Raw genomic sequence first — 24,007 nt, 5'->3', positions numbered from 1 at the left:
CCTAGACTAGTCCTGCGGAAGTTAAAGCTCCCCAGGGTCAGTTTTAGGGCTCAGCAACCCCACGGGTCCCCACCCGCTTGTGAGAAGTTGTAACAAGGGGCTCTACACGCTGCAGAGCACACCAGAGCCTTTGCGGGCTCTCACCCTGCAACCCTTCCGCCTCTGGGCAGCTAAGGAGCATTTCACCAAGGGGTTGCCCTAACAGGTGAGGAGGGCAGATGAAAGAAGTCAAGGGCAAGTCAAAAATAACTGGTCCTCACCAGGGAAACAGAACAAACTGCATGAGACACAGAGCAGAGGATTACAGGTTTTTATTTGTCAAACATTCCCCCCTAGTCTAGCACATTCTACAGTCTTGCTAGCACAGATGGTAACAAAGAGCCTGTAATGGTTCAGAAGTTACACTGCTACAGAGAGCAAACAAAAGCAGAGATTTATTATGTAAAAAAATTTATTGTGAGAAATGGTTGAAAGAGTGCAGAGGCTATGGGGTGGAAACTATGTCAGCTAGTGGTGCCTGCCCTGCGTGCAGCAGACGTCTGTGCTAGCAATGCAGAAACCCTTCCTGGGATTGCACCAGGTGAAGACTCCACTGTGCTGGAAGCATCATTTCACAGAACCACCCCCATTGCCTTATGAAGAAGGCTCCTTTCAGGAGAAGTGACCTATCTTCTATGTAGCCAAACCTCTTCAAGTCACCTTGGGGAGCACCACAGAGTAGCACCACAGTATCAGCTGTGAACATCCCCTTCTACCACACACCATAAGGCTGCCTTAGCCAGAGAACCATAAATGCAACACCATCAGCTCTTTCACCTTCAGCTTCTGCTGTCTCTTCTCCCTGCTATACACCACAATATTGGATGTGATTTGGATTCCGTCAGAGACTGTTTTCCATTGACTACAGACATATCGGCATGCAGGGAGAGACATAAAGGCTACTGAAGTGAGAGGATCCCTTTCTTGAAGGGTGAGCAACTGTGGTGATGGATTACTACATGCTACCGTTTTCACACGGCCAAATCTTTCAGGCTTCAGAAGTCATCTCTTGCTTGCCTTTCCCCACATTAATTAGAACATGTTTTTCATTAGACATGTAACTGAAGCAAACCCTAAGCTATCCCTGTTCGTGCTCCTGTCCCAAAGTTTAGTGATTTGTTGTGGGTTTTTTGATAATGGGTCCAAACTTGCACATTGTTTTGGTGACAGTCCGGGACTCCATCCCCAAGGCACTCCTACCCATGGCACCAGACACAGGTTTCTCATTCTTGGAGCAAGGCTAGCCCTGAAGCATTTGAATGTGGCTATAAATACGCAACTAAGTAAGAAAATTAACAAATGATGATCTACATAAAAGCTTTCTAGGCATTTCCTTTGGAAAAGCTGATTAGTGCTACTTGCTTCTAGTATGAGCCTCGTTTATGAATGCACCCGGGCTCTGGAACGCTCCCACTGCTTTCATTCCTCTCACTTACCAGGATGACTCAACTGATGTTTTTAAAGCAGCACAGGGTAGGGGATGACATGTTTTTAGACACACCAACAAGGAAAATTAAGGGCTCCAAGAAGCTTTCAATATTCCAAGCTCTCACAGGAAGCTGGGAATATAGTAAAATATGCTTAAGTTATAAAGAAGGCTCAAGCAATTTGCTAAACCCAGGTGTAAATAAAAGCAACAAGTCTGCCTCCCTCCTAGGCTCCATGGGCCTAGTTACCTGAATCCTTCACAGCCCAGAGCTGCATCGTGGCTTCACGCTGTGAAAAATGGCATTTGATCCTCTGGTGATGAAGAAACTTGTTACCTGAGCTCAGTGAGGACAAGGAAAATGCATACAGCACAATGTAAGGCTTCATGCCAAGAATCCCCTGCCCACTCCCCTCAGGCACTTATCCAGGAGCATCACTCCCCATGTCACTGGCCCCTTCCCTCCCCACTCAGCTCACAGCTGCTCTCAAAGTCCCAGCCCAATCCTTCATTAGAGCAAAAACTAGCCTATGGGGCCTGCGGTGGTAACACAGAACAAACATCCACCAAGACACTATCCTGAATCCAGCAGCAGTCAGTAGCAAACACTTCGGGCAAGAATACAAAAAACTGGACAAGTATTGAGGAACTCCCTGCCAGGTACAGCCTTTCAACAAGCAGTTTAGGAACTTTAGTCTCCCATGTCCTATGAGGAAATATCCCAGGCTAAAAAACCTAAAGGTTTATGAAAAGAAGTTATTTGAGAAGGGGCTGGAGAACTCCTGAATTCTCTGTATTCCTGCCCTCCACGCCCAAGATCCAAGCTATCCTGCTACACATACAAACGAGAAGCTAAATTGCCTGCCTGAGCCTGCAACATTACATTTATGGTTCATTGAGCACTCCTGGAACACCATTAGTCTTCCAGACACCATCCTCAGCACTAGCATGCTCTCAGGCTTCTTCTTTAACCACTGACAGCTCCTATGTTGAGATCAAGAGCACCACCTGAACAGACTGCCACAAGACAGAGACGTCCTTGTCAGCACACTGGTACAGCAGGACTCCAGTTAGAGGTGCTCCTGTCTCCAGTGCTGTCCCCAGGACAGGCCATTCCCCAGGAGTCTGGCCTGGGAATATGGGGGGAAAAAAAAATAAGATAGGTGCTCTACTCCTTAATAAAAGTATAGGGTCTCCTATGAACTCTTACTGTAGGGCACCAGCTATGATGAGCCTTGGTGTACCTGGGCTGCAGCTCCTTCAGGGTGAAGATGTACTAGCTGAGAGTATGTCAGATCTCCCTGGGGCACTACCCAACTGCTCAGGGCCAGGCTCTCTGCAGCCAGAGAACAGGCCAGGTCCCCAGTGCTGTCACACCTAGGGGACAGCCTGAAGACAGCACCTCTTCTCCACAGATCAACCCAGCCAGAAACAGCTCAAGCTGGATTTGTAGGTCTGAAGCACTGGTTACTAATATTGTCTCTCCTATTGCTTTGGGCTCCATTTTCATGAAAAATGAGCTAGAGATTCACATATAACATGACCAGACGTACCGGCGTCTTGTCCTTTGATACATGGCTGTGAAGCACAGGCAGCCAGTCAACTTGCTCTGGAGATCATGGGATTCATTTCTCCTCAGGGCCCAAGCTGACAAAGTGACATATGTGCCAAATAACACAAATCCTACCAGAACTATTAGATACAGGTCAGAACGGCTGATTCTTATGTACGGCACATGCCATCAGGTGTTTGTGGAAAGGGTATCTGCCCATTTGTGTAATGAACAAACTGCAGTGAGAATGTGCATGCATGACTCAAGTCTGCAAGACCTGGGATCCCAGCTTAGGATCTGTCCTAAAAAAAAAAGTTTGTTTGTTAAAATGAGGTCTGGCCAGATAGGCAGATTGTGGATAAATTTGAAACATATCACCATGAGATCTGCCATGAAGACAGTCTTCAAAGAAAAGGTTATCAAGCTATTCAAAGGCTCTGATGGCACAGCATGCTAAAAAATAAGACTGTTGAAGACCCCTTGTTGCAGGTAACCAGACAAACCACTCCTGTTCCAATCTCCACTCAAATGAAAATTAAATTAACCCCATAAAAACAGAGCAGACAAGGTGGTAAAACACTACGGCTCACTGCACTACATGATACAAACCTTCTGAACAGAAGCCACCACCACCTTCAGAAAGGATTGGAGGGGTTTCCTGCCAGACCAAGTCTACCAGAACACCATGAAAGCACCATGTGTCCCACAGAACCTGCCCCTGCAAACACCAAAAAGGTGATAGGAACGTGCCAGCTAATGCTCTGAACTAGCCTCAACTCCTAGCTTCTGTCCTGCAAGAAGAGAGACAGGGCAGGATCCTGCCGGCTTCAAGTTCCCCAGCAGTAGCAGAAACTTCAGCAAGAAAACAAAAACCTTTGGAAACCAAAAAATGAGCTACCAAATACAACTGATTGTGCCCTCCATAAGGGTTACCCAGAGTGTCAGCAGATCTAGCACAATCCAGTCCATACATTCTTCTTAGCAGACTAGGGAATCTGTATCAGCTGCAGTCCAGCTACTTAAGGGATTAGCTGAGAATGAGTGCGCTGTTAATGATTAGCATTCCCTAACATCATGCTCGTGGCTTGGCAGGAGTGCCCAACTGAGGAAAGAGACCGAGTAGCTGTGGCTGAATGCCATGCCACGCAGCCACCTTCTGCCTGTGCTGGGGAGAGCAGCCATTCCCCAGTAATACTGTGGTGCCCTTCCCACTCTTCCAATTACATTTTCATCTTCTTGGCCCAAAATGCCTTGGGCCTGTCCCCTCCCATACTGTAGTGTTATCTGGTATCAAGGGGACAGATGCAGCAAGTGTGGGTTGTTTTTTTTTTAATCCAATAATCTCATTTTCAATTAAAATATATAATATATATTTAAAAAGGTTTAGAAAAGCTTCTAGGTAATTTGCAGCTACTTTTACATATAGATTACAATAATGTACAACTCTTCCCCAAGGTGGTTTGAAACCACAGGGACCTGCCAATTCTTTCCCCTCAATCATATACATTATCAAACATCAAATGTGTTTGTTGCTAATACAGCTCTGAAAAAGAAGTCTGTCACTGATACCTTCTCAGAGGCAGAGATGCCTAATATGCCTAATAGGGACACACTTAACATTGGTTTCATATTCACTGTAGAAAGTTCCCAGATTAGTAAAAAAATATTTCATCTATAGAAAATGCCCTTCTGAAAAGCAACCAGGGCTCTGTTAAGGCCACACCCAGGCTTTCCATTTCTCTGCTGTAGCAAGACAGATCAGAAAAAAAACAAAATGATGTTTTTATGTCCCAGAAATAGCTATTAGCACCTGTGCTTATTTTACAGCAGCCTGGTCTACCAGGAAAGTGCTGAGAACAGCATAGGGACTTCTCAAAACATGCTTCTGATTCAATGGGGCTCAGTTGGCACAGTGAAAAACTCAATGCCCTCCTGTTCCACTCAGGTAGACAAGAGGAAGCCTTCTACACCACGACCACCACCCTTCCCTGCAGAACAACGATGAGTGCTCCAGAGATGGGCACAATGAAACCAACCCCTGAAATAGCGCACCCTTTTCCCATAGGGCTTCAACCAACAAGCTCCTTCCAATTCCTCTGCGAGTCTGTGGGATACCAAGTGCACATCTGGTGGCTTAACAAAAACATCCAACCACTTTGCCCCAGAGGGCAAGCCAAGTGAGAGCAAAGCCAGCCCTCCTCCAGTCCGAGGCACTGGGAGACTTTCTGCCATAGCAGAGAGAGGACAGCCATTGAAGGATTCCTCCAGCAAACCCAACTCTTCACATGGGAAAACACTATTGCCTGGCACAGAGTCTTCTGGCCAAGGTTTTTACTAGGGCTCCTCTTTGGACATGTAAAGCCCAGGGTTTCTCCAGATGGTCCAAGGCAGAGTCAGGTTTGTAGGAAGAGCCGTGGCACATAACAGGATTTTTAAACTCTTCCTGTTGCAGCCAGATGCAGGTTGGCCCTTCTTCCCAGGTGGGCAGCCCCTTCTGCCCAAGGCGTGATGCGCAGGGAAACCAAATCCAACATGCTCCATTCTTTTCTCTGCCAGGGGTGGGAAGTGAAGTCAGAACCCGATGTTCAAAACCTGAAGGACACTAGGAAGAAATAAAGAGTAAATGGTTAGATTGCAGCTTCAGTGGGAATTGTGGATCCATAGATAAGACGTCAATTACTATCAATCAGCCCCTGCTGCTCAGAGGATGCCGACTTCCAGCAATAGACAAACACAGATCACAAGAGACCTTGATCAATGGAGAGTCAAGAGGAGGATGCAACTGCTCAGCTCCAAGCTTCAGAGTACAACTGAGACAGAAAGACAAAATGGAAGAACAAAGGTCAAAAGTAAGGACTTCTGTAAGCTGACAGCACCAACAAAGCTCTGCAAGATAAGGAGGTTTAAAGGACTTGGCTAACACCAGAGGCACTGCAGGAAAAAAGCAAGGAAGAAGAAAATTATTCTTCATCTCAAGCAACCACAAATATAAATTTGTAGGAAAAGCCTAAAAACAGGATTTTTAGAGATCACACACTGAAATCATTTATGCTCACCCACTTAAAGAAATCCTGTATCTACCTACAAATAATTAAGCATTTCTAGATCTCTCATTCCCCCACAAGCCTAAAGGTCCCTTCTCAGGTCTTCTGCCTCACCTCAACAAAGCTGCCACAACTTGTTCAAACAAGCCTTGGAATAGGTCTAAGCAGACCTAAAACACTGACATAAAACCTCTGCCATAGGTCTATGATCCACCTTGGAAGGCAGAATAGCGAGATAAATGTAGGACATCCAAACAGTTGCATTCAGTAATAGTGAGCATGAAATAAATTTGTGGAAAGGGAAAGAAGCCAAAAGAGGAGATCAGCCCTGAACAAGGAAAGACAGTAACTTAAAACAGAAACCAGAGCAACAGGCTACTTTGGGAAACTGCAAGTTCATGGAGGTTTTATTTATTTAATGTCCTGGTATACAAAAATACACTGTTTGGACCAAGGGGAGTTAGAGCACAGCATTCTTGCTGTGAGTCCAGACCAAGATGGGTAAGGGATAGAGAGTTCTCCAGGCTATGAAGCTAGAGGGAGTCTAACTGAACAACTAAAGGTCATTAACTAATGTCCACCAGAAGAGTGGATGGACTTTACACTTGTCAATGAGGCACAAACTGTACCACTGAACAAAAGAGGCAATTCCATTCCCAAGTATTCCTCCTACTGGTTTGGCGAAATACATAACAGAGGTAGATGAGCAAGCCCAAAGTCCCTGAGCTGCACAGAGACAGCCAGGTGGCCAGCCACACTTCCCAGGACCAGAATGAAGGTCATATGCATTAAGTGCTGAAGGCAAGACTGGTTGCCTGTGATTGAGCACCTGCATGCCTTGGTCTAATTCCAGCTGTGGCTACCCTTCTTCCATGACCTTGCTCACTACGGATCCCGTAAGTCACTCTGTAAGGCTTGCGCATCCAGTGCCTCAACCAGTGAGCAGCAGGCTTACAACTAAGTGAGCCACAGCTACCAGATAACCGCAGCAGAAATTGCAGCATTTATATTTTTCCTAGTCAAGGGAAGTATTCACACGTTGACTTTTCTCCTGTATGGCTAATAGCTAGATTTGTGGATGTTGCATCGCTGCTGGGCGGAGGCAAAGTTTCCATGTTTGATCTCTAACCTCCAAGTAAAGAGACACAGGGTTCAAAGAGACTCCTGGTTAAGCTGTGGACAAGCTCTTTAGCATTTAACTTGCAAGAAGGGAATAAAGTCACATCAGCTTTGAGCACCATGGGTAACATCAACTAGCCTGTGTCTTCCCAAGTGCTGCAGAGAAACCAAGTACTTATTCCTAAAGATCTTCTCCCGCCCACAAAAAGAAATATTTCCCCAGCTCCAGTTTCATTCTGGCTCTTCAATTTACAGAGCGTGATCACTGACATCTATTGATGAACAATTTTTGCTTGCCGTTACACCCACAACTGACCCAGAAGGCTACTGGTTAAGCCACATTAACTCCTCAGAAGGACAACTTTAGGTGAGCCATCACTTACAGTAGCTTTTGCCAATGTGAATTTAACATGGAAAAAACACATTCAGAGAAAAGATATGAAAGGAGAAAAAGCCTGGCACACTAGAACAACATATAGTGGAAGCCATGCTTTCCCTGAACAGTTATTTCCAAACAGGGACCCTAATAACTCACTGCAGGAACAGAGTCAGAGAAGGGAGAGATGACAGAGTCTTCACCTCCTCACCGACACTGATGTCTGCAGCTTACTTGGTTTTGCAACTTGTAAATTTGAGAAAACACTCTGCCTTCTTTTCCCAGGGTCCCTCCTGGCCCCCAGGAACACTCCTATTTTTCTCCATATGCACCCTGTTTCCGCTTTCTTAGAAACCTGACCCACCTCTCTGTCTTGGCAGCGTTATACACAATACATGCTCTCCTTTGGGGAGAAAGCTCCCCTTCATCCCGCTCCATGGATTCCAGGATACAGGCAAAACTGAAAAGCTTTGCAAAGCTCAAAAAGGAAACAATCTAAGGATAGAATAATAAAAGGCTTGAAACAAAGCTCACTGAACAGGGCATCACTACTTCTCCAAGTGCAGTACTGCTGTTAAGAATTGTTCAGAGGGGCGTGTAGGAGCTACGCTTTCTGCTGAAACACAATACTGGTTCAAGACTTGTTCCAGATCTCACTCCTATCTTAGTAAGCATGTGTCCAGCATATTTCCCAGAAAGTATCACTTCAACTTCATGCCGGGAACAAAGCAAATCCAGGATAGCCCCTCTGTTTTGATTAAGCAATTCACATGTTAAATATGGAATAATAACATGGAACAAGAACATAACCATGCTGTCAAGAGCTCATGTTCTCCCTCTTAAGCATTTGATTATAGCCACATGTTCACCAGTACTAGACCCTACCCTTTGATAAAACATTCTCTCAGATTCTCTGCTTTACACTCTCAAAAAAACCCTCAAGCCTATACCTGATATTCTGTAGACAGAGGTCTTACCTATCCAGCCCAGGTAATTAATGCACTCAGGACTGCAGGACAGCTTGTATATGTTTTGAAAACACTCCTGTGAAAAACATTTCACCCCTGCAAAGTCAATGTATTCCCTAGATGTGATGGCCTGCCCTAGCATGGCATTAAAAACCCCCCCAAAAAACCTCAAACAACCCACACCAAAAAACCAAACAAAAAAAAAACCCCCACAACCCACACAAAAGCTCAGAACAATATCCAGGAAAAACACTACTCAAAAGGACACAGCCGCTGTCACTAACTTGCAAACAGTCGTAACACGGGTGAAGGATGCCCATGTTTTGTCAACCAAACTTGTCTTTGAAATCAAAGCTGAGTTTCCGTATTCTACCTGAAGTTAGGATATTTAGCTTAAGACAGCCACTCAATAATTCAGCAAGAGTACAGTTAACCAATGCACAAGACTATAAAAATCCCTATAATGAAACAGAAAACCTTGACTGATCCTCTCTTTCTACAGTAAAGGCATATGTTAAATACAGACAGAAGAATGTTACTAATAAATGAAATCCTAACCGGTGTGGTGGGACTTGGAATAAGAGGGAGTTAAACCATGTTTAAAAGCCAATATATAGTGTATCAGTATGTTCACAGGGCTTAAGTACCACCAGCTCAAGGACAGCGTTTCACTTTGTCTGGACCCAAGACACTTGTCTAGAGTGGCTGTACTGGGACAAAGCAGAAAAATATTTAACTTAATATCTGGTCTCCAGCATAAACCACAGCAGCAATCACCAGAAAATTTAAGTTGAAATGGGCCTCCAGAGGTCACCTGGTCCAAACTACCTCCAGGTTACTCAGGTGCCTAGGAAAGAATATTAAGGTCCAGTACATGATAATTTCACTCAGCCTCCATCATTTTGAAGCTCAAGGGCTTCCCACAACTGAAGCAGTATCTGCAGTTTACCCCTACTTCTGACTGCTTAGCTGGTCAGTATTAGGGGCTGAATTTGCAACACTAACAAATATCGCATCTGTCTCCTAAACAGGAATTATTCTTGGCAAGACTTCCACTTGCCAACAAATATCCAGCCTATGCTCCAGCCCATAAAATCAACTGTCCATTTTGTTAGGTAACTGAGCTCCAAATGTGAAGTATGCCCTCGGCTCCATTTGTCTAATTCTTCAACTGCCTCAGCAGTTAAACAACTTCAAATCAGGGTGTCACACCCTCAGAGAATAAGACATTTTAAACTCTTGTTCTCATATACACTATTTTGCAAACTGACTCTAGAAATTTTGGTCAAATACGAAAGATTGCTGAAGAGGCAGCTTTGCTGTGCATGGGATAGCACTAACACATCCTTCCTTCTTCCATCTCCATCCACACTGCAGACTCCCATTTCCCACTCCCATTCCAATAATGGGTACCTAAGCAATTCAGCAGTTACTGCTGATGAACCAGCTTACCAGACTTCACAGACGCTATCCCAGATAAGGGAAGGGCAGAAGGTCTGATCACTGAGAGTGATTGTGCCCTGCTACACATAGGGCAAAGCAGGCAGTCATGACACAGACATGCTTTGCAATTATACGTACTAGAAAACTTTGCAAGGATAATAATAACCTGGATAGAAACACTGCATGTGCTTGCTTAGCTCAGTTCAACCATTCTGTATATACAGAATCATATCTTTATTTATGGAATCAGCATATGCTCTCGTGTCAACTTCTGAGCTATAGGCATTGCATGGCAGAGACCAATGTCCTGTAACTCAGTCATCTTTGGTAACGACAGACAGAGTTCCATTCAGGTTGCTGCTCTACTCCATAAAGAAGTTACTACCTGGTAAGTTAAATCTACCTAGCTTTACACAGCTTTTTCTCCTCCTAAAAGGGAATGTGGCTCCTGCAGAAGCTGTCTCCTAGAAGAGCACCTGCACTTCCAAAGAGGTATCTTTAACTGCTGCAGAGTTGGGCACAGAAATCATCCCAGACAGGATTGTTCCCACTATAGAGCTGTAGCATTTTACATAACTACACCTACCTTTTTGTGCTCCTGAAGTTAACTTGGTACCCAGGTATGGTTGGAGGCCTGCGAGGTGCTGGGATAGCTGGGAGTAGATAGAATGGGTTCAAAATTAAAGTCCAGTCCTTCTCCATCCATGAGTTCACTGTTGATTATGTAATCCATATCACATTCAAGGTTCTCCATGTACATGTCAATGTCCAGGTCAATGGGCAGCCTGTCCTGGTTCAATCCCAAGGGAGCAGGGCCAGCAGAAGAAAGAAGCAGTGGACTGCCCAGCTGGACCGACTGCGCAGTTGTTGCAGAAACTGGAGCCTTCAAACTGGTGATGCTGGCAGTGTTTTGAGGAGACGTTGCTATGGGAAGCGTTGATGGCAAAACACTGGCACTGACTGGTTCTGCCTGCTGCTCTGTAGGCTTTCCTCGTGGATTGCTTGAGCTCAGCTTACTCTGGGTGGCTTGTCCACCTAGAAGCAGAAGAGTTCGGCTGCTCATCCTGCTACCAGTCTGCGGGAGAACTGGATCCACCTGAGTCATCATAACATCCCTTGGAGGCGGAGAGCTGGGTGTCAGAAGGGCTTCCAAGGTCTGAGGGGCAGAGAAATGGCTGACAGAACTTTGCAGTGAGATATCAACAGGGTTAAACAGGGAATTGCCAAAAGTAGTGGTCTGACCAGCTGCATTCGGGCTCTGCAATGAAAAGCTGGAATCTCTCTGGATCTGACCACTTGAGGCAGATTGCTGGGTAGATAACACAGATGAGCTGGGAGACATTAAATTTAACCCATCGATGAGCTCAAGCTCCTCAGTCACAGTTGGTGGAACATTGCTGGATGCACTGGAGTACACTAGAGAAGGAAGCAGCTCTTCATCATGGAGGTCATCCTGCTCTGTCAGGATAGGAGAAAGCCTGGCACTAATGGTGCTTGCATTAGAACTGGTTCGAGGCCGGAAGGTGTTCCACACGTCAGAGTCCTCATTGCTTCTTGAGGACGGGCTCCCAGGCCACTTAGGGAATTGGGAGCCAGGACTGTCAGCAGTGGATTCTGGAGCAGACTGGAGAGGAGGCTTCTTTTTGGATGCTTTACCTCTGACTTTTGCAAGTTTGCTGCTGTTGTCCATGGAGGCAGCTCTTCTTCTTGGTGCTTTTCCACTTTTACCACCCTCAGGATTGAGCATCCACCAAGAGCTCTTCCCTGTGGCTTCATTATGGACTTTAATGAACTTGCTATGCAGGGACAGGTTATGTCTAATAGAATTCTGAAAAAGACAAAACAAAACAAAAAAACCACCAAGATATGAGGACACATCTGCCACCTAGAAACTTCACAAGCATAAATGCATTCAGACAGTATCCAGGGAAGTTATAACAAAGACATACCCATGAAAACCTGCTATTTCTGCCTGAACATGCTTGACAACACTAGCAAGCAGTGCCATGTCTCATGGCAGTACCAAGGGTAAAACTACCATGACAACTAGCAGCTTCCAACTAGCAAAATACTAACACAAAAGAACTTTTCAAGACCATACAGAGTCTGCAAAAACTAAGCATACCATATACCAAGCAAGCAATTTCCTAAGTACAGCTTGCAACTTCAGCATGAGCCTAACTGAATTTGAGCTAATGCTGCTCCTACCCTTCTGCCAACCCCAGTCAGCATAAGTCTGGCTGAAGTTTTTAATTTTTATACAGCCAGCTTTCAGACAGATTCAAGCACAGCATAGCAGTGAATCAAATAGACTGGGTGAAGAGAAATGGCAAAACAGTTCTAATTCAGTATGCCCATTACCATCTTCATCCCAAAACCAGAGAAACAAGAGAAACTTCATGGAACAAGACTCCTGGTAATCCTGGAGCCTGCCAGCCTCACTGCAAGGAAGCAGTATGCTTTCCTCTCTGTGCATTTCTAAGGGGGTAAGATGTTCAGCAGATAGTGCACTCCCACACAGTACGTGCCAGTTTTAGCCTCTCCCACCTCTCTGTTTGGCAAGGCACACGTTCCTTGCCTCTTCCAACTCCCCTCTTCTGGTTTAGCTTTGCTGGAAAATGCAAGCTGACATATCTGTACACCATCATCAAATGGAATTTTCATCCTGCCACTAATAAACTACCTGGTATTTTAGAATCAGCAAACCATAATCTCACTGTTTGAACGCATTCCTCCATAAACTCCCCTTAAGGCCTGTGTCGCACATTTGTTTGATATTTGCATTTAATTTGCTCAGGTCAAATTATACATCATTAAAATGTGCTAACTAGTAGCATAACAGCAGTCCAAGAGCAGCATCTTTTCCATATAAACTAAGAGATATATAGCAGCCTTCAGTTTTCATGCATGCTCTCTTAATTCTGAATAAAGTTAACAGTTAAAGGAATCATCCTTTCCCACCACCTCTGAACACAGTTCTTTCCTGCCTGCTGCTTTCGCTCTCCCCACCCTTTCCTCTCAGACAAGTCCTCACCATGCTAATTTTGGCCACCTCACCAAAAGTACTATCCTAGAACAAAGCAGATGTAGATAAACAATACAGGCAAAGTGGAAAGTTTTCATGGAGAGGGAAGGAGATGTGACAATCATTCTGCATTAGCTTTCAGTTTAACCTTTGGCTGTTGAGGACTTGGAGAAGACTGGCTGCTTGTTGTGACTGGTACCAAAAGATCCATGTGCTCTTACTTGGAGAGCACCCCAAGGATAACTGCAGAGCCAGGGCCTGATGGAATATGTGTCAGTAAATTTATTATTTGAGTTGTTCACAATAATAGGTATACAACACTCTTGCCTGGCATCTTCTTTAAATAAAGCTTTCTTTGCCTTCAAGTCTCAAAAAAGTAATTAAGACTGGTATCTTGTCTCCTAGAAGGCTGCTGCTTTCATTTCCGAAGAATCCTGCCTGATTCCCAGCTAAATGCATGACTTTGAATCCATACTGCTGCAGCAATAAGAACCTCTAGGTGGTCACTAATTCTTCATTTATTCTCCTGAAAGTAACCTGTGAACTCTGAATGACACCCAGTCCTGTCAGGAATGACCCAATATCTTGTACACACAGTATACACTTGGAGTCTCATAACCACCCACTTTTTAGCTGCGTTTACTAAAATGGAACTTTAAACCAATAGGTTCAGGATTTTAAAATTTCAAAACTAACTATACTGTTTCCTTCTCATGTGTGCCTATAGCCAGGTTTCAATTCCTGCGTCAGCAAAAGCACACTGCACTGCTGCAAGCATTTCAGTAACACTGAAACCACAAGAAAATTAGCATGACTTTGGATACAAGTGACAATTTTAGTAACTAGTTTTCTAGTTTTTTTGGCCAAAAACCAGCTTGAAATAAGACATCTTGGAATAAGACTAGGATTTACATGAACACAGATATGCGAAGCCTGGTATCTTTTATGAAAGAGTCTCAGAGGGCTTTTACATGTTACTGCTAAACTGACATAATGGCTTACAGGTGTAGAAACAGACAATTGCTGTCCCTCACCTTTCTTCCTCATCTTCAAACTCTCCTCCTCCCAAAGCACAAGCATCTGTGACCCTATGAGGTGGTTCAGAGAGCTAACCCAACTGAAAAGCAGCCCAACCCTTCCTTGAAAATTACTCTTCCTGCCCGTTTTTTTGAACTACCTCACTGCAGGGGTTGAGCACTGAAAACTAAGGAAGAGAACAGCATGTGTGGTTGGAGGCAGAGGAAAAAAACCAAATGCTTCATATATTAGGGTTAAATGCTGTCAAAAATGCAATGCCTAAATTACCACTTTTGCACCTCTCCTGCACGCTTTGCAAGGCAGCCCACCGCCACGGCACCCAGAGCTGTAACACACCTGCATATGACTGAGCTCACCTGCATACCAGAGACTCAAGTCCCGAGTCCCAAAGTACAACTGAACCAATGCACCTACCAGCCTGGGTGCTGTGAGACAGCACAAGAGATTCACACTTGCATACTGCACACTCCTTGGCACAAGAATGCATCTGCTAGAATGATTTCATACACCTAATATATGAAAGGCACCCTCAAATCTCATGGAGAAAGTGAGGGACAAATCAAGTATGCTAAAATAATCACAGAACTCCTGGTCAAACCTGACAGGAGAGGAAATGACAGAGTTCAGTCACCCAGGCAACCCTGACGTATTTCCCTTCTTCACGTTAAGCAACTCAAACCAGAAACATATAGATGACTAACTTTTTAGATGCTCAGCTTCAGCAGCGTGGGAGGATCCCAGTTGGCCTGAGAACCTGCAATCCACACAAGGTCTTGGCTCTGTAACATCTTTGACTGTAAGGAAGCACAACCTGAAGGAAAAGGCACAGGCAGGAATCCTTAAATGCTGAGGGTCCCCTTCAACAACTAGTTAGGGGTTGTTATTGCTGTTTATTCAGATATCTTATAGAGGTTTTTATAGCTGCATGTTAAGTATTGCAGTGAAAAAATACCATTCTTTATCTCTAATCCATCACAGATTGTGACAAAAGCATTTTCAAATTAACAACAGATATTACGCAAAAAATTAAAGTTTGGCTAGATGTTTATTGTATGCTGAAGGGTAGACCATTCACTAGCTCCCAACCACTGTGTGTATAAGCTAGGATATATGGACCAGCCATATAAGTGTGGCTAGCAGCATATCCAAACTATTTCTTAAACCTCAGTTACAACATTAAATCTTCCTCAATAAAATCTCCTAGCCCTATTTAAAGGACAGGAACACTCCTCGCCATTGCAGCAGGCCTGCTCCCACACCAGTGTCAGTGCTGCTATGGACCCTGCCCAGCACCAAACAGTGCTTTGGTCTCAGGATGGGGAATTAGCCACAGGAACTGGCAGCACAACCAAGCAATTACCCTGCCCGGTCAGCCTTCTGAACAACTGCCATAGACACCGAGATACTATGGAAAATGCACAAGTGGGTCATATAGAAGACAGAATACCGGTGACAGCCTTTCCAGGGGACTAAAGGGCTTTGTCAGTAAGGCTGAGATTATCTACCATAAAACTGAAGTTTTAATCAGAGCAGGTCAGAACACTCAGGATGGTTTGTTCAGACTTGAAGGTCCTTCACACTAAAAACAAGCTTAGGCTAACCCTCCTGTGATGTACTTTCTTCTAAGCACCATGTGACAGAAGCAGAAAAGTAGGCTCTTGTACCCTTGCCCGGAAGAGCTCATCCATACAGCAGCAGTGCATGAACTGTGCTAACAGGGCACTCCAGGCCAAGCACAAGCTATGCTGAGAAAGACACAAAGAACAGTAGCTATCCTCGAAAATTTTGTGCTTGCCCACATTTGCCTGGATTTTCAATCACTGCTCCCCAGCACCAGGGCCATTCTCCTGGGAAATGTCAAGTTTCTACTACAAAACACCGAGGCACCAGATTTCTTGACAAAAAAAGTCTCTCTCAAGAATGACTGGCAGGGGCGGGGGGAAGAGATGTGCAATCACTGCAGCTGCCTGTAATACACTTTTCACTGCCTCAGAGGCATACAAAGAACATGGTCACATCCCAGTACAGGGCTGTGTTCCAAAGCCAGGCCTATAATTGTGCCGAATTATCATTTCCCATGGCATTCTTGGGAGGCTGCAAGGGCAGAACGCCCCACCTGCTGCGTTTGTCAGCACTTGTCTCGGCACTCACCCAGCCACTTGGCCCTGGAGGCTTCAGGAAAAAGTCTTCGTTGCAGAGATTTTGCAAAGTTACACTCCAGCAAGTAAACAACTGCTCCAGAGCCAGGGAGCTAAAACATTTCCCCAGCAGTCCTCTTCCAGAAGGCACACGTGAGCACAGACGTCAAGCTTGGCAGACGGGGAGCTGCATCTTAGGACGAACATTTTCCTTTCTGTAATCTTTCAATGGCAGCCCAGAAGAAGAAAATCCTAGCAAAGACCGAGGCAATTTACAAGTTTACCAAGACAGGCAGGCATATACAACAAAAGCTGTTCAGGATTAGATAGAGCAGAAAAAACTTGTTGGAACAAGTAATACCAGCAGCCCAGGAACAGCCTTCTCCAATGACTGCCTCGAAAATTAAGCCATGCTACAAGGAATGATCTTTCAGGAAAGCAGTTTCCAGAACAAACTGGTGGGGAGCAAGAAAGAGTAGTAGCAAAATCTTCAGGTAATTTGACCGGCATTGCACAGGGCAGATGGACCTCCACCAGAAGACAAGCTCTCCCCCACTTCTGAAGGGGACAACTACACTTTATAAGGCTTCAAATTAAAAAAAAAAAAATTGTACTTCCATACATATTCAGGGCATTACACCTTGTTTGGGAAAAAGGGCCGTGAATGTCACTTTAACAAGGGCTAAGTGTAAGTCACTACATTGCAATGGTGGGCCCTCACCACAGTTGACCACTCATCAATAAGTTTTATCCCACCTAAAAAATAAGACACCTAGTGACCCCACACCTGCACCATCATCCTGCTCCTATGCACTGCCACCGGCCTCATCTTCCACACCCAGCACTTCACCATCCTCCCATCCACAACACCCTGCCATGCCCAGCTGCCTTCCTCGGCCCTCACCTAGGCCAGATTACTTGCTGTGGCCAGACCATTTAAAGACTAACAGGATTAAAAAGTAAATGATTCTGTTAAAAGAAAGACTGATGGACAAAAGCCACCCGTGCTCCTCAGGTTTCCATGCTAGACTCTTCACTGCAACCTCTGAACAACTGTCATTCAGCTTCCATTGGCTATTTCCCCCTCTGCTTTAAGGAAACCCAGCTAGGTTGTCAGCAGCTGGGACAGATAACATGTCCCAGCTGCCAGGACTAAGCACACCACTAACACCATATGGATGCATTTGGGGACATACAAGGTAGTGTCAGGAGTCCAGCAGCTTCCACCCACCCCCAGCTATTCTAGATTCAAACAGCCAGACCCCCCCTCCCCTTGCAGAACAGCAGCTTCCAAGAAATCAAAATAATCCCAATTTAATAGGAAGTAGCACCAACAACACCACTAAAGATTAACAGACTTAAATTAAGTACCAACAATGACATCACTATTCCAATTCAATTTAGAATGCAAATTCTTCATTTTTAATGTCAGGGAATTGTATAATTTCAGGCATGTGAACTTAGGAGTAAACACTATGGGCTTTCTCAGCACAGTCAACAGAAAGTAGCAGCCTTTCTTCACAGACTGAGGTTGCTGGCTCTGTGCAGCAGAGAGACCCAGACTCTAGACTGAACCTCCCCTATGCACAAACCTGCATCAGGCTTAGGGTCGGGCAGAACTATACTTTGCTCAGAGCTAAGATGCTGAGTTTAAATTTTATGTTTCCTTTTGCTTTATGGCATCAAGTAAGTCAGTCATGCCTCAGAGAGCAAAGATGGGGAAATATATTTTTAATGTCTTCTGAAACCATAATCTTGAAATTATCATTACCAAAAGTAAAAAGCAAAGCTGCATAACCCACCAGATGTTCCTTTCCAGATAAAGGGTTTCTTTGTGAAACTAAAGAAAGCTCTCCTGATAGTGATTTGGGCCCTTACCTGTCCATGTTAAGAAGTTACAATTCTGACAAGTCTGAGCCTAAAATATCTTCAAGGATACAGGGACACTCCAGCACAGTCCAGACGGATATAAGCAAACAGCTAATGTGACTATTTTAGGAACTGACCATTGCTTTTTTGTAGATCTAACTACAGAAAAAAAGCTGGCTGAACAGCAGTCAACACACCAATGAATGCTAAACTTTTAATCTTTACCAAATGTTCACATAATTTTGTATCCACTGAACTGGAATTTATTTGCAAAGTCTAAGGATAACCTGGCAGAACCTATCAGCTGCAGCACAGCAGAATCCAGAAGATGGACAAGCCTGCTTTTGTCTACCGGCCTATTACTCTTTCACAGAGGAGTTTCAGAGGGCCGCAGGATGAACAGCTGCTCCAACCTGAGGGAGCTCTGCACATGCTCTACCAGAAGGTCAGATATCCACAGCTCTGGGAGAGGCTGGGGACCTTCAGAGCCAGCCCTGTGACACTGGAAGCCAGCAAAGTCAAACTGAATTACAGGGTACATGCAAGGAAGCACCTAAGAGTCCTCAGTCATGTCTCCTGATCCATCTGGTTAACTGTTAACATCAACTACGGGCAATATGCATATAACACAAGCATGGAATGGAAGAGTTTAAAGTAAAATGCTGCCTACTGTAATGAAGATTAAGAGATAGCTGAGTTTCCAGATGCATGACACCTTCTGTTTCAGACAAGCAGAATGCTTAGTGATTTTTAATTCATAATTCAGCTACTTGAGTTGATGCACATAAGTACACGTACATACATGTACACGTTTGAACTGAAGTGCATGTGAAGTACCAGAATGCAGAGTAACGTAATACTGCAGAATTATCTGTTCTTTCCTTTACATTGCACACATAGGAAACGTCTGCTTTTCACTTCAGTGAAGTGTCTTTAGAGGGTGAAAAGGATGGTTTTAAAGGTCACTCTGTTCCTACAAAGGGAAAGACAACAGCTTTGGGAGAATACACAGAATATTTCACTGAGAAAGACTAGTCCTTAACATTGCTCCTCAGTGCTTCAAACTTGTTGTATTTCTCTCATCCATGAGTATGAGCAACCAAGTGCAAACTGCTTCAGTGGGGTTTATGCATTTCTATTTTATTAAAAATCCTCAACACCTTCCTCCTGCAAGTAATCTCAAAGCCAGAAGGAATTATCCTCTTATCCACGGAGCAGCTTGCAGAGCACCATGGGGAGGATTACAAAGAAGCCCTGTGACACACCCCTGGCAAGGACACTTCTGCCTTTCAGGCTCGTTAATTCTTAACTTCAGCTGAATTACTGCAGGGAAAGGACAGACTGCACACCCAGCAAGTCTGTCCTTTACAAAGTGCTTGAAACAGTTCAAGAACAGCAAACACCACCTTCCTCGAAAACACAGATTCTTCCGGAATACACAGAGGTTACACCCTGGCAGTCTGTAACAGCTGTATTTCCCTCAATTGTATACTGGAGTAGGACAGCTGTGAAGTAATTATGAAGCAACAATGAGTTTATGGGGTTTATATTAACTAAAGTAGATTTTTAAAAGTTTTTAAAGACATTTTCTTTAATTTCCTATTTAAAATTCTCTGTTACAACTACACTGCATACGAATAGGACATATCAGTATCTCTCTGCCCAAACAACACAGAAATACTGAAATTCTAGGAGCTGTACTATCTTAACAGGCATCAAAATACTACCTCAGCATTTAGCATCAGGTCCACATTAATTTCCCTTATCCAAACTCATTCAGTTCAAAACTGAGAAATCAATAAAGCTAAGAAAAGTCAAGAAGCTTTTCCTTTACTTCACAAGTTAAAAAAAGATGCAAGCAGAGCTTCACAGCTCTAAAAATAACAAGGAACAGTGAAAACAAAAAAAACCAGGCAGGTCCATAAAACAGGCAGGTCCATTCCTCAACTGAAGAGGCATCTTTTGTTTATTCAGTTTGTCTTAACCATAAAACAGGCGCCTATTAAATTTACTCTAAGTACACAAAACCAAATTGAACTGATTTGATTGATTCCACATCTTTAAAACTGTAAAAGTGTAACCTGCCTTCATCTAATGCACCTTGATGCAAATAGACTGAAGTAAAACAAAGCCTCTTGCAAATCTATATAACTGTACGTTAACATATAGCAAGGCTAGAAGTCAGAGCTCTGTGGTCACACATGATGGGGCACGCATCCTGCCGAGCCCTGCCAACAGGATTTGAGAGAGTGAGCAGGGAAGAAAATGGAGCAGAGGGAGTACACCACAGCCCCCTTTGCCCCTCCTGGGCACATAAGATTAACCATATACCCCTACATACCAACCCAAACTTTGACATTTTTTGGTAATAATAAAAACAAGTTTTAATGAGAAATTCCCCTGGCATTTAAACAGTTTCAACTGTATTTCTAGCACGGTTTTCTGTTTGCTGGTTAAAGTCAAGAGTTTTTAACTGCTCTAATCATAAGGCAGGCTGATTCCCCCCAGAGCTGCTGTTGTTCTGCCCTCCCTCATCTTTCCTGGCAAGAAGTTTCTGTTCTCTTCCCCTACTACAGCCAGCCTGAGTTAGTCCATTCCCAGACTGAAAAACTTACAAACAAATTTCACAGTGAAAAGTCATCACAGAACAGCTACAGGAACAGCACCTAAGCAGGGACCTTAACTCTCATATGTGCGCAATATCTCATCTCTGCCTTTCTGCAAGTTGAATCCAACTGTATATTTTCCAAGAGCATACGTGATAAAAATACAGAGTAAAACCAAAGACTGATGGTCCCATTATACGGGAATTAATATAATGGAAGAATAGCCATACTGAATCAAAACAGAAGTCTACCTATTCCAGCATCCAGTCTGGCAAGACACTTCACTATATTCCACCTTCCCCACGATATCTGGGGACACGTTTTGGAAGCCACACTGAGCTTTACTCTCAGGCACTACTGCCAAACAGATACAGATACATTCCAGAAGACATAATGCACCAGTTCCATAAACCGTCTGCCAAAATAATGTGACTCCACACAGCAGCAGCAGGACCAGGACAGCATGCCTAGCTGAGGAAGCAAGGATTATTTTCCAGCGAGACCACACAGTCTTCTGAAGGAGAAGAAAATGCACCCAAGCACCATCCCAAATCAGGACTTAATATGGAGGATTCAACCTGCACAAAGGATTTAAAAAAAAAAACAAAAAACAAAAGAAGCCAATTTTAGTTAAACTAACACGCACTCTCTGGGGACTGCCAGTGAGCCAGATAAATGGGAAAGGTGAAAAGTTTTGTATTGACCTGTACCAGCAGCACCTCCCTCACCAAGTTCCTACCCTCCCTCAAGCAAACATTCTCACTCATGCAAGCACACAGTGTGCCACTTCAGACCACTGAGCCAGCTGAAAGCTAACTTACCAGAAAAAGCTATCTTCCTCCCCCCACCCCCAAATTAACTCTCTGTGCTGACTTACTGTTTTGTCACACAGGTAGAGGAATGCATGGCTGGAGTCACGAAGCCCCAAACCACACTGGCTCAAGCTGCCGCAGAACTGCGGCATGGACAAACTGCTAACCAACACCGCAAACAGAGAGGTACACTGCAAACAAGAGCATAGCGTTAAGTGCAACTCCAGTCTGCAGCGAGAGTGATAGATCACACTCTTCAGACTCCAGTCACTGTGGCATCTACGGCCGTATATCAGGATAGCCTGGGGCATTATTTCGCAACCCAGCTCTCACATCTCCCTTTCTCTTTGCTGGATTTCATTTGACTAAAGAAAATGGGAACACCAGGCTGCCACCTGCAGAGGTCGGAAACAGAGTTTAGCTCTTTTACCAGAACTTCACATGTGCCTACTTCCAGAGCAAGAGGAGAAGACAATGCTGTGACTTTGGAGCAGTATATTGCTTTCCGTTTTCACAATTCCAGCAGAGCTCCCTAGTCCCTGCACAGCCGCACCACCAGCACTGCTCCGGGACACAGCACCCTTTTTAAAGGGAGCCTCTTGGAAGCCAAGAATGCCTACTATGAAACAGTGATTTATACTGAGCTTTAGCACAGTCAGGTGACATAGAATCACGGCCTTATATTTAAAAGCCCTCCAACTGATGCTTTGCTTTACAGAGAAGCTTCGCTACGGCCTTTTAAATGACCCTTGCTCCTTTCCTAGAAAACTTCCCAAACTCAAAGGATGCAAGTAGCAGCCTCGCAGGGCCATGCCATAACTGGCGACCCAAAGCCCGCTCATCTCTGCTCCAGCTGCACAGAGCTGGAGCTTGGGCTGGGTCTGAGATGAGCCTACCCCGCGCTCACGGACAGACAAGCCCGCGCCAGCCAAGCGGCTTTCGGCAGAGCTGAACCCCAGGCCGCCGCGCTGCAGCGTGGGGATTAGGCGCTGGCACCAACGCCGAGTGCGCAGAGCCCGGCTGGCGACGAGTAGCAACAGGTGAGCCCGGGGCTGCGCGGCGGGGAGGGCAGCAGGCCAGGGCAAGCGGCAGCACCAGCTCGGCAGCAGGAAGGCGCCTCCGGCAGCCGCTCCCCACCCGGCCGCACAGCCCGCCCCGGCCCCAGCGCACCGCGGGCGCTCCACCGAAGGCCAGGCCCGGCCGCCCGCCCCGTCCCGTCCCGTACCTTCCAGCCGGCGGAGCTGTTGCTGTCACCCTTGTCCTTGAAGTAGGGGACGGAGCGAACCATCCACTCGTAGATCTGCGCCAGCGTGAGCCGCTTCTCGGGGGCGCTCTCGATGGCCTGGCTGATGAGCTCGGCATAGGACTGGTTGCCCCAGGCGTTGCGCCGGGAGCCGCCCTTCCGCGCCGCCGCGCCGCCCGCCCGCGCCCCCTCGGCCCGCCCGGGCCCCGCCGCCGCGCCACCTGCGCCCTCCTCCGCCGCGCCCGCCGCGCTGCCCGCCTCCGCCGGCGCCGCCGGCAGCTCAGGCCGCGGCAGCGGCCAGGTGCAGGAGCGCGGCCGGCTTTGCGGCTCGAAGTCAGGGTCGATGTCCGGCGCCGCCGCGGCGCCGCCTGCCTCCGCCATAGGCGCCCGCCTCAGCGCCGCCAGGTCTGAGTCGCTGTACCGCCGCGCATCAGCCCGGCCTGCCACCCCTTTGTGAGACCCGGGCCCCACCACCGCCGCGCCGCTCTGTTTACCAGGGAGCAGCTCCGCGCCCCGCGCCTGCGCGCGCGGGGCACGTCGGGAGCGGTAGTCTCGGCGTGGCGGCGGTAGGCGGCCTGTCCCGGCCGACGGACTACAGTACCCAGCGTCCCCCGCGCCGGGGGCGTGGCGTGGCCCCCGAGGGTGAGCGTGGCAAGACGGCACGCCCGCGCGACTACATTCCCCAAAGGGCACCGCGCCGGCCGCGCTTACATAATCTGCCCTACCCGCGCACAGCCCTAGCCGCCTGCGGGCCCACTGCCCCCGCGCGGGCGGGGCCGGGAGTTCTGCGGGGGGAACTGTTCTTCCGCCTGTACGAGATCGCGCTATGGCACTCTGGGTTGTGCGGGTCCGGCCGTGCTGCTCTCGTGCGCCAGCCCTCCACGGACGGGAGCACGTTTCCGGGACACGCCCCAGCGCAAGGTGTGACGGGCCCGCGCCCCGATCACCGTCCGTCCCTCAGAACCGCGGCAACCAGCACCCGGGGCTCCTGCACTCCCCGCGCCGTACAGCGCCCTGGGCTAGCCCCGCCCAGGACACTGTATGGCGCAGTCCCTATGCACGTTTTCCGGCATCGCGACCCGGTTCCCAGCCCCGGTTCCCAGCGCAGCCGGCTCGGCCTCGGGCCCTACGCCGCCCCGCGGGGGCCCCCTGGGGCTGCCCGGGCGGCGCGGGCAGCGTCGAGAGGGGCCTAGCGTGCAGGTTCCGAGGCCGCGCCATGGCGTGCCCCGCGCCCTGAATACCCATTCTGCTTATGCAGGCGGCGCCGCTGGCATGCGTGGGCGGGGCGGTGGCTGAGGGGCCCGGAACC

General features: G+C 46.6%; 1 protein-coding gene across 2 annotated transcripts; it reads right to left on the bottom strand.

Annotated features, from left to right (window-relative positions):
* Positions 1 to 293: 293 nt before the first annotated feature.
* Positions 294 to 23,288, bottom strand: FOXO4 (forkhead box O4). Of its 2 annotated transcripts, XM_075106896.1 has the most exons (4): positions 22,681 to 23,288; positions 21,521 to 21,646; positions 10,554 to 11,795; positions 294 to 5,619 (listed from the first exon to the last, which is right to left on the bottom strand). In XM_075106896.1, exons 1-3 carry the CDS (start codon positions 23,077 to 23,079, stop codon positions 10,572 to 10,574), a joined length of 1,749 nt encoding a protein of 582 aa, XP_074962997.1. In that variant the 5' UTR covers positions 23,080 to 23,288; the 3' UTR covers positions 294 to 5,619; positions 10,554 to 10,571. The 2 variants fall into 2 exon arrangements, with proteins under 2 accessions (XP_074962997.1, XP_074962998.1); XM_075106897.1 differs by lacking the exon at positions 21,521 to 21,646 and having other exon boundaries at positions 22,681 to 23,276.
* Between the last annotated feature and the right edge of the window lie 719 nt (positions 23,289 to 24,007).

The sequence above is a fragment of the Phalacrocorax aristotelis genome, chromosome 11, assembly GCF_949628215.1.
Source record: "Phalacrocorax aristotelis chromosome 11, bGulAri2.1, whole genome shotgun sequence".
In the NCBI taxonomy this organism is placed as follows: Eukaryota; Metazoa; Chordata; class Aves; order Suliformes; family Phalacrocoracidae; genus Phalacrocorax; species Phalacrocorax aristotelis.
Note: the sequence above shows the minus strand (reverse complement) of the source record. Positions and strands in the feature narration are given on the sequence as shown.